Source organism: Plectropomus leopardus, chromosome 17, assembly GCF_026936395.1.
Source record: "Plectropomus leopardus strain MGB_pleo_1.0 chromosome 17, ASM2693639v1, whole genome shotgun sequence".
Lineage (NCBI taxonomy): Eukaryota > Metazoa > Chordata > Actinopteri > Perciformes > Serranidae > Plectropomus > Plectropomus leopardus.
In genome coordinates this window covers 2,380,810-2,393,564 of record NC_142192.1, presented here as the reverse complement: position 1 = coordinate 2,393,564, position 12,755 = coordinate 2,380,810, and the positions used below count along the sequence as shown (strand labels likewise).

The following is a 12,755-nucleotide window of genomic DNA, read 5'->3' as shown; positions in this document are numbered from 1 at the left end:
GATTAGTTTTAAGCGGCTTAAAAAAAATCTAATCAGTTTAAGTGTACGCTATATTTAGAAAATTTTTACTGCTTTACCTTGCTGTCAGACACCTCTTACTGACGGGGATTTGAAGCTGTTATATCAAAAACACCAGACTCCACTGAGAAAAAGTCATTTTACTCCACTGAACAGAGGAGCTGCTGCTCTGCTGCTGTGTTGGTAAAGAGGAGACAAGATGGTGATCCAAGATCCAATATAGTGAACACTTACACTGATATTGATTTTTTTAGGTGGCTAAAATATGTTTTGCCGCGGCTCCGTCCACAGCAGGACATCACTTAGCCTCTGTGCCGGTGTTGTGGGACTGTACTTTATTTATCAGAGGAGGGGGGTGGCTGGGGTGTGACTTTTTTTTACTTAAAATTAATAGAAAATACTGCCTTTTCAATTGGTATGTCCCTCACCTAAGCCAAAATTAAAAACACAAGTCCCTCCTCAGTGCTTACATTCTTTAAAGACCTGGCCCATTTTGCTGCTTTTTCAGCCCTTGGTTGCACATTATATTGCTGATAGTTTTCCTCCCAGTGGATGTGGTTTTCAGAGCATGATAAGTTGTGCTCTAGCATAACACCTTTGTATTAGCAGCAGGAAATGTTGGTGGCTGTGCATGTGACCGTGGTGGGGATACAGTTGCGGTTACCTCAGCCTCTTCCCTTGAGCAGTAGGTGCGCTGCCTATAAACATCACTAATAGCAAGTCAGTGAGTCAGCGTTTCTACGTCAGGATCTGCTTTCTTATCACCACACAGAATTTATAGTTCATGAAACCACTCGTCATGTAATGGTCAATACTGGAACAACGTCATTTGATGATCTGAGAGCTTCACATCTCAGTCCTGTAGATACTGTGGCTCCATCGCTCACTACAATCCACCCCATCAATCTGCCTGTCCCTCAGCCCCCAGCTGCCTGAGCCTTGTGTCCATCATCGTCCACCTCCACCTTCCTCCTCCGCTCCAGCCCAGCTGCATTCTTTGCCTTTGTGTGTCCCCATCCCCTTGGAATTTTGAGATGTGGATGGGGGTAGAATAGGACAGGAGGGCAGAGCACTGAGTGACGGAGTGGTGCAGAGGCTGTAGTGGAGGACAGGGCTCAGCAGAAAGAGGGACAGCAAGAAGAGGACGAGAAAAGAAAAGGATCTGAGAGGAGCTGCGGGAGGAGGCTGAAAGGAGGGGGAAGTCAGATAAAGGGGGAGGTGTGTGAGACTCATTTGATTATGCCGCTCCCCGGGGGAACAGCCATTATTGATGGATTGATTGCAGGCCCCGCCCCCTCCGCTCAGGTTTCCTGCTATTGGAGGCCATTAATCTGCTGTCTCTTTGGGATATGGAGGCTTGTGCATATTTAATTAGCCTTCCATTACAAACAATCAGCATGAGACAGGAGCTTTGAAGCAAAGCTGAGGTTTTAGCACCTTCAGTGACAATTTTCTTCTCATCCTGAGGGACTACTTTTTGTCAACCATGATTGGTGCAGCTTTTCCTTCTTTCATCACAGTAGTGTGGTACATAGGTGTATATGTGAGAAAAGTTGCAAAAGAAGACCTATAATTAAGGTTTATTAACCCTTTGAAACCAGAGCAATATGGCTTGATTTCTGTCAAAAACATGGGAAGAAGGCAATGAGCAGTGAAAGACAATATTACCCAAAAATTTGCAAGAAATTAGTAAAAGTGAAAGAAATTAGTAAAAAGTACATGAAAATAACCTGAAAATCATTTTACAAAACAAAGACAAATGAAAAAAACAACTGCAAAGAAGTAAATGACCTGGAAAAGGTGCTTAAAAATTATAACAATTCTGTGATCTAATTTTAAATATGTAATTGGTACTGTCAGTCTGTACATGTTGACACATGAGAAGAACAAAAGTTATGACTCAGGTTTAGCAGCTACGATGACTAACAATATTACAAAAAAGTTAATTAAATAAATAAATGAACTAGAAATATCTTAATACCTGAGATTTGTGTCTAAAATAACTTTTTTAAAAAGGGCATATTAAATAGAGAGAGAGCAACATAGGTAAAAACAAAGCAGCAACATACATACAAGTTAGAATAAATTAAAGTTTTTCCCCAAGCTCTTTTCTCTTTCCCTAGATAATTTTTTCTTTTTGTTTTTGAAATAATTTTCTAAATGGAAAATCCATCCATCCATCCATTTTCTTCTGCTTATCCGGAGTTGGGTCGCGAGGGCAGCAGCCTAAGCAGGGAAGCCCAATCTTCCCTCTCTCCGGCCACTTCGTCCAGCTCTTCCTGGGGGATCCCGACGCGTTCCCAGGCCAGCTGAGAGACATAGTCTCTCCAACGTGTCCTGGGTCTTCCACGGGGTCTCCTACCAGTGGGACGTGCCCTGAACACTAAATGGAACACTTCTTACCAAATTGCTCATTGCCTTTTTTCCATGTTTTGAAAAAAAATCACACCTTTTTGCTCAGGGTTCAAAGGTTTAATTGCTTGCCAAAGGCATCTGAAAGCAGCACAAAAAAGTGGTGTGGCTCCAGGTATCAAAGGGAAATAAAGAAAATAGTACATTCAGCTACCTTTACTTAATTCTTTCAGGCAGAAATCTCAACCATGAGTCTGTTGCCAACATAGTTTCAGTAATAAATGGTGTGAAAAATGTGACATCCCTTTATAGCCCTCCTGCACAGATGTTCAAAGGTAGCTCAGAATGAGTATTGATCCAGTAGTGGTGTTGTTCAGCCCCTCTGTGCCTCTTCTTGCTCTGTGTTTTGGAAGAGAGACTGTCTCTGGGGTGTCCAGGCCTCTATGGGCCTCCCTGGAAAGACATGCATATGCATGACTTGTTTATCATTCATGGTCCTTTCTCATTAATTAGCTTTGTGTGTGTGTGTGTGTGTGTGTGTGTGTGTGTGTGTGTGTGTGTGTGTGTGTGTGTGTGTGTGAGAGAGAGAGAGAGAGAGAGAGAGAGAGAGAGAGAGAGAGAGAAAGTCGGGGAGAGAGCGAGAGAGAGAAAGTCGGGGAGAGAGTGACACTTTCAATTTCTGTATTCATCCTGCCACTCTCATTCCATTGTCGGCCTGGGTCACTAGAGTAAAACACGTTAGCTTTGCTGAGTTGTCCTCTAACAAATGACTGAGATGTCCGTGTATGTGTTTAACTAAACATTGACAATGATCGCATTGCTACAAGTCAATATCAAAACAATCAAAATATACAGGTCCTTCACTTCTGTTGATCTGGGGTCAGTTTGGTATAGTTTTAGTACTGCATAGAAATTTTACGATTGCATTTCTTTAAAGGGACAGTTCACCCCGGAATCAAAAACACATATTTTCCCTCTTACATAGCACTCAGCTTTTGGAGCTCAAAGCACCAAAAAAACCCAAAATATTTGAAATATTCAATAGTAATTTCTCTTCCCAGAAATCATAATCTGCTTACTCGAAATAATTCACAGAGCTTGTTTTGAGTAGTTTCAGGTAGGAACTATTTTCTGTCTAGGGACTACACCCACCAAGGGTATCACGATACAGAATAAAGCGTACATCTACTGCTAGCTCACCTAGCACCACTGAGCTAGCTAATGCTACAGCCCAGCCAAGGAGGACGCCATTAATGTTTACATCTTGCGCCATCACATGCCTCATGTCAGTAACTAGGTGCACACTTCCTTCTGCTCAGTGATACAGTTGCTGCCCACAAAGAGGTCTGTGGATTATCTTCAGTAACTGGGTCATGATTTTTGAAGAGACATTGCTTTGAGTTTTTCAAATATATTTTTTGGCTCTTTGAGCACCACAAGCTGAATGCCATCTAGTTCCATTATATTGGAGAGAAGGCAGACATCTCTACGACTGATATCTCCAACACTCAACAACTCTATCTAAACTATCTAGACTGATCAGCAACGCTACAGGCAAGAGGGAATACACACACATATATACATATATATTTGATTTTTGGGTGAACTGTCCCCACATTTTACAGCAACTCGTGGGCCATGCATGATGTTAAAATAAAGGCTGTCATACATTTATATATAATTTATTTATAATCTAAAAAACAGTGTCAGTGAATTAGACACACACGCACACACACACACACACACACACACACACACACACACACACACACACACACACACACACACACACACACACACACACGAGGGAGTAAGTTTTGAGTTTCCCCAGTGTCAATCTGAGAGATCAGTTTTTGACACATCCGACACCTCAAATTAGTATGCTTGTCAATTCGTGAGTCTTGCTTAGATATGTTATATGTGATGTCCAGTTGGATTTGTGCTCTGCACTTGTTTTGTTTGTTGCCTGATCCTGACAGCTGGTTATATTCGTAACACAGAACTGATCTGTGCGTCTGTCTTCCTGTTTTTGCAGGTATTTCTCTTCTTCTGTGAATCTTGTTCGGTGCCTATCTGTAGGGAGTGCAGCGTGGGCCGTCATATCGGCCACACCTTCGTTTATCTACAAGACGCTGTGCAGGACTGCAGGGCCATCACCATCCAGCTGCTGGCAGATGCGCAGCAGGGACGTCAGGCTGTGCAGGTGAGACAGAACACACTTTCTCAGGGGTTAAATAAAAGTCATTCAGGGATTTATTTGTTTGTTTGCTTGTTATTCCCTCTTTATCTGAAACCAGGAAGTTAGATGTTAGATTTATTAGTCCTTTTTTGCAACAGAGTTTAAAAAATGAAATTACAATTGTCCTTGATCCTGCTACATATTTGGAGTTGAAGGTTGAGTTGGTTAAAATCAGCAGCTACTATGAAGATTCTATCCAGTTGCTTGGTGATGTTGCTGCTGATGGCATCGTTCAGCAGCGCTGAGGCAGAGATGGATTTGGCCAATCAGAGCAGAGCTGTCACTCTCTGACAGCCCGCACATGGGGGACAGAACATGTTTCTATGAAAAGAAACCAATATTATACAAGAATATAAAGTTTAAAGTACAGTATACCTAGTACAACACAACAAAAGCAAATATCACAAATCATCCAAAAACACTAATCATCAAAACTAACAATCCAGAAAAAACATGTATAAAAAGAAGAAAGGTAATAAATGATTCTCCCAAAATGTTTTTAGAGATAGCGGCAAATTCAGTTTTTGTGATGGGAGCTAGGACAAGAGGACAAAGCAGACAAATAACACAGTTCCTATATAGGCTAAGCTGCAAGGACATTTGATCATAAAAATGACATTTTTTGTGTTACAGGTAATGACACCTTTAATGTTGTATTTTTTTTTACCAGAATGAGAGCAGTATTGAGGCAATCATAAAATAATACACATTAGGGCGGGGTGATATGGTTTTATAATAATATCACAATATTTTGAGGCTATATCCATGATACAAGATATATATCTTGAAATCTTACTAATATACATAATTATTAAATGAACTGCAGTTACTAATAAGATAGCTACTTACATAAAATAAAGTTACATGAACTATAGATAAATGAAAGTATAAAGTTAAACAAAGAACTGTCAAAGTAGAGTTAAATAAAACATGGAGAAAGCTGCACCAAGTGCATCAAGTATATTTGTATATTCACACTCCCTTAGTTCTGTGTCTGACTTTTCATACGCAAAACAAATCCAAACGACAGAAGGAGCCCCTCTTTTGGGTAGGAGCTCCTCCTGGTTTTGAGTCAGCTGGTCAGTGTCTTCTGTTAAATCCCAGCGTTCAGTATCGCTTTCCAGCACCTCAATATTTCTTTGTTTTGCTGGCGTGTGTTGTGTAGACAACCCCTCGGCCACGTGGAGGGATGCAAAGCGTCAGATGACATAAATGAAATGAACGATACAGCATAGTATAAAAAATAAAGTTTTTTTTAATCATTAGATGATATATTTTGTCATATTGCATAGCCCTAATTCATATTCTTGTCTTTGGTTGTGTTTTTATATCTGAACAAGGCCAGATGTTGTTAGAATTGAACTAAGACAAAGTGGTCTTATATCACTACACTGGATTCAAATTGGCCAACCTGATGTGACGTTACTTAATGAAGCCAAGAGCTTCTCACATGAGTCTTTAAGGTCTGACAAAAAGAAAATCCTTAAGAAGGTCACACCACACCACACAAGTCCTCACTCATCCGTCTCTCAGAGAGACGGAGGAGAAGCATAGGAGAGCAGCTGTGTGTTTCTGCAGCGTCCCTCAGCACAGAGCGGTTCAGAGAAGTGACCAGCGGCGGGCTGCTGGGAAGCCTGAGGTTAGAGGTGTCCAGCTGGCCCTGAAAGGGGGTGGGTCGCACGGGTGAGGTCTGGTGGGGGCAGGGGCTGAAGGTCAAAGGGGAGGAGCAGAAGAGGATGGGGGGAGGGTATATGAGGTATTTAAAGGATTTCAGAGAAAGGAAAACTCCCCTCCTCTTTTAAAGAAGTGGAACACTTTGCCCTCCCTCTATTCACTCACTCACTCTCACCCCCAATCTCTACTCTCACTCCCACAGAGAGCTGCTTGGTATACGATCATGTTGTTAAATAGCATGATAATGGTATTACTTATTAATAAAATAACTTTTTTTGTATATCGCCTTTAAAATCACAGTTTATGAAGCGTTTTGACATACAAAGCAAAGCAGAGGCAAGAAACCCTAGAGGCGGTAAAACAACAGAAGGTAGTGAATAATGCAGAACAGAGGCCAGACAAGAGTTAAGGTAGAATTAAACATAGAAAAATGTTAAAAAATACAATAACTATATAAAGGTAGTAAACACAGAGCATCAATAATAATAAGAATGATTAAAGCTTCAAGCAGCGATGAACGGGCCCTCGCACCCCCACGCAACTCGGGGTAACTGGCCTTACTCCAACTTCCCCAATCTTAAATTGTAGTGGTTTAGACCATTGAGTGAGATATTTCACACGGTGTAGTACTTCCTAAAACCGCTAGGTGGCCCTGGAGACAACACAAAATCTAAGTCATCCTGGTCTACATCATGTTTAGACCAAACCATGTAAATTGCATGTAAATCAAAAGATGATATTGTTACATAGCATACTTCCTGTTATCAGTAGGTGGTGCATTGAGTATAACATGTTGATGTGTTCAGGGCCACAACCTGTTCACGCCTGTAAAATTTGGGGCAAATTGGTTATTACAAACTGAAGTTACAGAAGCTTCCTGTTTGATGGCGACTACTGCATTGCCATGGCAACGAAGTTCATTGAAAACGTATGATCTTCACAAGGAGGCATCATGAAGGTCTTACAGCAGGTTTTGTTACCAAGTTTGAGTTGAATGTGGTCAATCTGTAAGGGGATGCAACCTAAAATATAAATCATGTAAATTCCTGTTTCCAGTAGGTGGCGGCATGCCGAAAAGTCAAGTGAGCCATGCAGATGTGTTAAAGTCTGCACTCTTATCAAGCATGAGAAATTTTGGGAAGATTGGACAATGTCTGGCTGAGTTACAACAACTTCCTGTTTCATGGCCAAACATCAAAGTTGACAACCTAGCCACGCCCACATGGTGTGATGAAAACTCAGAAATTGAATAACTTTTGATGTCCCATGATCTTTCATTTCAGTGAAAGTCGGAACAAGCAGGCAGAGTTTCAAACCTTCAGTTAGATATTTCATGTGGGGTAATGCTTCTTGTGGCCACTATGTGGAGCTAGAGACCACACAAAATGTAAGTCATCTTGGGCTACATAATTTGTACACCAAACCATATAAATGTCATGTCATCAAATGTCATGTCAAAGTATGCTTGTGTTAAGAGGCTTACTTCCTTTTTCCATTTGGTGGCGCTGTGATTATCATGCTTAATTGACATGACGATGTGTTCAGGGCTGCACCTTGATCACACCTGTAAAATTTGGGGCCAGTCGGTTGATGCAAAGTGAAGTTAGAACAACTTCCTGTTTGTCAGCGAAGACCATGTTGCCATGGCAACAATGTTCATGAAATAAGCTCTGAAATCACAAGCAGGCATCATCAAGGTCTCAAACCTTTTCTTACCAAGTTTGAGCTGAATATGGTCAACCTGTAAGTAGGTGCACATCAAAATATAAAACACTGTTATGTGCTCGGACCCTAATAATAATTCCTTCAGTTTCAAGAGGGTTCTTGCACCGTTCGGTGCTCGGGCCCTAATAATCAGGATTGAGACAGAATAAAAAAAAAATTTAAAAGATCAAATTAAAAGACTAATAAAAAGACAAATTAAAAGACTAATAAAAAGACAAATTAAAAGACAAAATGACGTAAAAGCAAGGCTATTAAATGGGTTTTAAGAAGTATGTTAATAGAAGTCCCTGATTCTGAAGCCTTATCTCCTCAGGCAGGTCGTTCTATAGCTGAGGGGCCCTAATGGCAAAACACGGCGGTCACCTCAAATTTTAAGACTGGACTTTGGAACGGCCAGAAGGGCCCCACCTGAGGGTTTAAGGCTGTGAACTGGCTCGGGGGGGGGGGTCGTCATTTCTGTAATACACCTTTCCCACCAAAATTAGCGCATGCATGCAGGTTGTTCAAACATCGGTAAACCTGCTAAGTATAGGCGATCAACTGCATTCCCACTGCCAGTAGGTGGGTTTCCATGAACCCTCAGATTGCGTGAATTTAAATTGGGAATAAAAATTATGCCAAATGGAAACACATCAATCTTGAAAAAACTCCAATATATCACAAAAAAATTTTTACACTCACATGAGGTGGTATTTCAGGCAATTTATAAAGCCATATTTGGCAAAACTGCATTGGAAACACTTTTGGCTTTTCTAGGTCACATGATGTTATGGCTGTGTGCTTGTCAGTAGGAACTGGCTCCCTCATGATGCAGCAGGAGCTACAAGAGGTGATATTGCATCACATAACTCTTCAAAAGTTGAGCAGATCATCCAGAATTTTTGAATCCACATTGCCCTGTGAAATTGTGGGCTATCAGCTCCCAGAAATCCCTCATACTTGCCTTTCCATTATGGCTCCATAACATGCCTACTTGGCCTTGGATTGGAAATAATGACAGCTAGTGTGGTGGCTGCAATAGATATAAATCTGCTAATATTTTAAACATCCATCACCATGCTTCTTGGAATGATATCACCAGAGGAAAGTCACAGAACATCACTCAGTGGAAACACAGTCATCTCAAAAATGTGATTCATCGACATTTTGAAAATATGAATAAAGTTTTATGAAAATCTGTCATGGAAACCCAGCCAGTGATAACACGAGTCTGCCTTTCTGTCTGCTTTTTTTTTGTTTTTTTTGTTTTTTTTTGTGTGTGTGTGTCCATGCCACTTCATTGACAGGTGAACAGGAAAACAGTAAACAGCAGTATGAACAGAGGTCTCTGAAAACTTTTCAGTGGTTTCTGCTCTTTAAATATCTCTTCCTTATTCAGTCTCTCTTTCGAACTCAGTGCAGATGTATTTGGGTCGTTGTTTTAGTGCAGCTTGGGAAGAGACAGATTGTAATTAGTGGTGCCATGCCATTGCATCTTGCTGGTTAAGGAGCTGAAATCACCAAGTTCACCCGGGTGTTGTGTTCTCATCAATGCTGATGGGAGACAGAGGCGATAAAAACTGTCTGCTGCAGAGTCAATTCACCCGGATGTGAATGCTAATCGTTAAAAAGCCATGTGTTTTTGCCAAGAATTTTTGTGCAGTGGGAATGAGGCTTTATGTAGCTAGGGGTCAGTCCCAGACAAGCTGTAAAAGTGATCAGTAAAATCTTAAAATCAATTCTAAAACAAACAGGGAGCAGGTGGAGAGAAGCCAGGATTGGATGTCATCTGTAAAAATGACAAATTCAAGGGCAAAAGGCAAGAAAAATACAGTGCATGTTTTTTGCTTTGATGGCTGTTGGATCAAAAATTGCTGTTTTAATGGATTTCAATTGTGCATTTTTTTGGACTTAACAGTATGAATGTAACAATTTAGTTTCCACAGTGTATGTTAGACTTATTGTAGGAGCTGAGCTGGAAGTTCCAGGATTAAACAAAAATACACACTCTTGACAAAATGTATGCTATATGCATGAATAAAGCCAAATTTAAAAAAGATAAAGAATCAAAAGTGTGTGAAATGCACCAAACAGACCCCAAGGCTTAACATAGAGCCACGTTAGCTTACTAGCTAATGCTAATGCTGAGATGTTGTTGTCATAAACAAAACCTTCAGGACATCATTTTTAAAAAGCACTGGAAGCACTTTGTCTTTTATGAAGCGCTCCCAGCGCCCTGCCACCTCCTCTCTGCTGGGGAAAAACACTAGGTGGACACAGGCCCCTAGTCATGCCTTTATGCCCATGTCTAAAACACTATGAGTTGCATGTGCTGAAGGGAATATTTTTTTGTGGAAATAATTAATTGATGAGTCAATAAACAACAAAAACTTATATTCAAGCAATTTTAATTGGTAATTAATTTTGATCATTTATCAAACAAGTACATAAAGAGTTTCCAGCCACGCTGTGCTGATGAGTGTGAGCTGATGTTAAAGTATCACAACAGTTATTTATACCGTGGTGGACATGAATGTCTGAAAAAATATTGTCTGTGAGTGATGTGTTGAGAGCCTAGCCAAAAGGGGTAACAGTGATAGGTCACTCACATGAGTGTTGTGTGGTGAGCCTGGAAGGTGGGGCAGTGAAGGTAAAGCCTCTCCTGAAACATGACGCTGGCATGTACTATCTCCTCAGCAGAGCTTGACCTCTGTGTGACTGGGTCACACTCTGTACCTTAATGGATGGGTACTTATGTCACTCTGGGTGTTCTTCAAGTTCCAGCATATCACAACATGGACGTGCTCAGTTAAATGCCAGACATCAGGCCACGTGTAGTGTACCGCCAGCACACACGTCTTCTCCACCAGTGAGTCATATCACCAACTGCAGCAATGTGTTTAAAGAAAAATCACCTGCATATGTGCAGCTGAGTCACAGGAAACGCCGCCTGCCATCTGGCACTGCGTCCTGGTGTTTGGTGAATGTTTGTCCATTTTGTCTCAGGTCACCATGGGAGTAAATGCTGACGCCAGATAATATGTAAACACACACACACACACACACACACACACACATGCGCCTGTCCCCTGAGGTTGGAAATTTCACCCATTATCTTCACTGACCTCCGACCTTTGCTTGTGACCTCCTGGTTGGCCGGAGCTCCTTCCCTCTGCGCTTTGATTGGTCAGTTTAACGCTCTTTGTGCTCCAAGCTGTGCTCTTCTGGGAATGTTGAGGGAAAAAAAGAAGATGGAGACACAGAGACAGAGGGGGAGATTATGAGACCAAGAAGCAGTGGGCCAGGGTGTGAACTAGAGAACTAGGCTCCTCATACCTCTTTTCCACCACGATTCACATGTTAATGCAGGTTTTTCAAAATGGGTCAAGCCACTAAAAATAGGCTATAGACCACTTTCCCATTGCTAGGAGAGCAGAGCTGTGTACACTGTTCTGCATCAGACAAGTATGTCTTTCAGAGTGTGTGTGTGTGTGTGTGTGTGTGTGTGTGTGTGTGTGTGTGTGTGTGTGTGTGTGTGTGTGTGTGTGTGTGTGTGTGTGTGTGTGTGTGTTTTTAAACATTTTTTTATGATGTGTACATTTGAAGTCACCGACAGGCTGGAGAACAGGTCAGCAGCAAACTGTTGAAATTTCATGCTCATAGCTTGAGCTATTTGGCTCATCTGTTTCTTGCTTGTGCTGAGAACCTTCATAGTATTGTCCATCACTCTGCAGAGTATTTGTGTCCTGCTTTAGTTGGCCCTGTCATACGTAATGTGTGGTTTTGATGCCCCCTTAAAACTTGTGAGCTCCCCTGAAAGGTATGGTATGGTTTGCATTTGGTAGAAGACAGAAAAAAAGGAATTAAAAACAAACAAAAGAAGACTGAGCTGAAGTTAGGGAATGAGTAAAGGAGGAAAAAAAACGATGGATAATTATTTGTTATTAAGAAGAGTATTGGAGAAGGAACGTGGAACAAGGAAACATGGGAAGAAGGCAGTGAGCAATGAAAGACACAAAAATTTGAAAAAAAAATGTGCATTATAGTTTTTCGCTTGCTTTTTTCCTAGACATTTCCCCTAGCTTCTTAATAATAATTCTCTAAATCTACAAATTTGTTGCATTTGTGGAACAGTTCTTATCAAGTTGCTTGTTGCCTTTTTCACACTGCAGAGGACAGAAAATAAAGAAATATAAAAATTAAAAGCTGAAGAAGACTGAGCTGAAGTGAGGAAATGAGTAAAGGTAAAAAGTAAAAGAACATTGGAAACGCACAAATTAATAAGAGTATTAGAGAAGGAAAATTAGCATTTTAGAGAGAACTGGGGAAGGTGGCGGTGCCTCCTCCCACACTACGTCATGATAACACTCCCCCGATTCCTCCAGGATTCCCTCCCTGCTGTTCCCTCTCTGGGGGTCAAGAGAAAAGGGCTCTGCTGGCAGGCTTTGTTCTTGGGGTGGGGGGGGGGGTGCAGTTGGGGTGGGCGGTATGTGTCTTAAGACAGGGGTTGCAGATCATGACCTGTAGAGGTTTAGGTGACCTTTGATCCCTGCGGCCAATATCACAAAGAGGGCCTTATCCCACCTCCCCTGCGTCCCTGTGAGGTCCGGTTCACCCTGTGACCTCCCTGAAAAAACGCCAGAGGAAAAGCCAGATAAAACACGGCGGGGGAAGGGAGGAAGACAAAGAGGTAAATGTGCTTTTAGCTCAAATTGTGGGTTGTAAAAGCTGTAACCCTAAAGTTGATGCTGTTCAGTTTCAGTGCTGT

General features: G+C 41.4%; 1 protein-coding gene across 1 annotated transcript in view; it reads left to right on the top strand.

Moving 5' to 3' along the window:
- Window positions 1–12,755, top strand: part of trim71 (tripartite motif containing 71, E3 ubiquitin protein ligase) — a 51,268-nt gene that overhangs the window by 21,829 nt on the left and 16,684 nt on the right. The window contains exon 2 of the mRNA XM_042506770.2: window positions 4,406–4,573. Within this exon, the coding sequence (XP_042362704.1) occupies window positions 4,406–4,573 (168 nt within the window). The remainder of the gene's footprint in view (window positions 1–4,405; window positions 4,574–12,755) is intronic.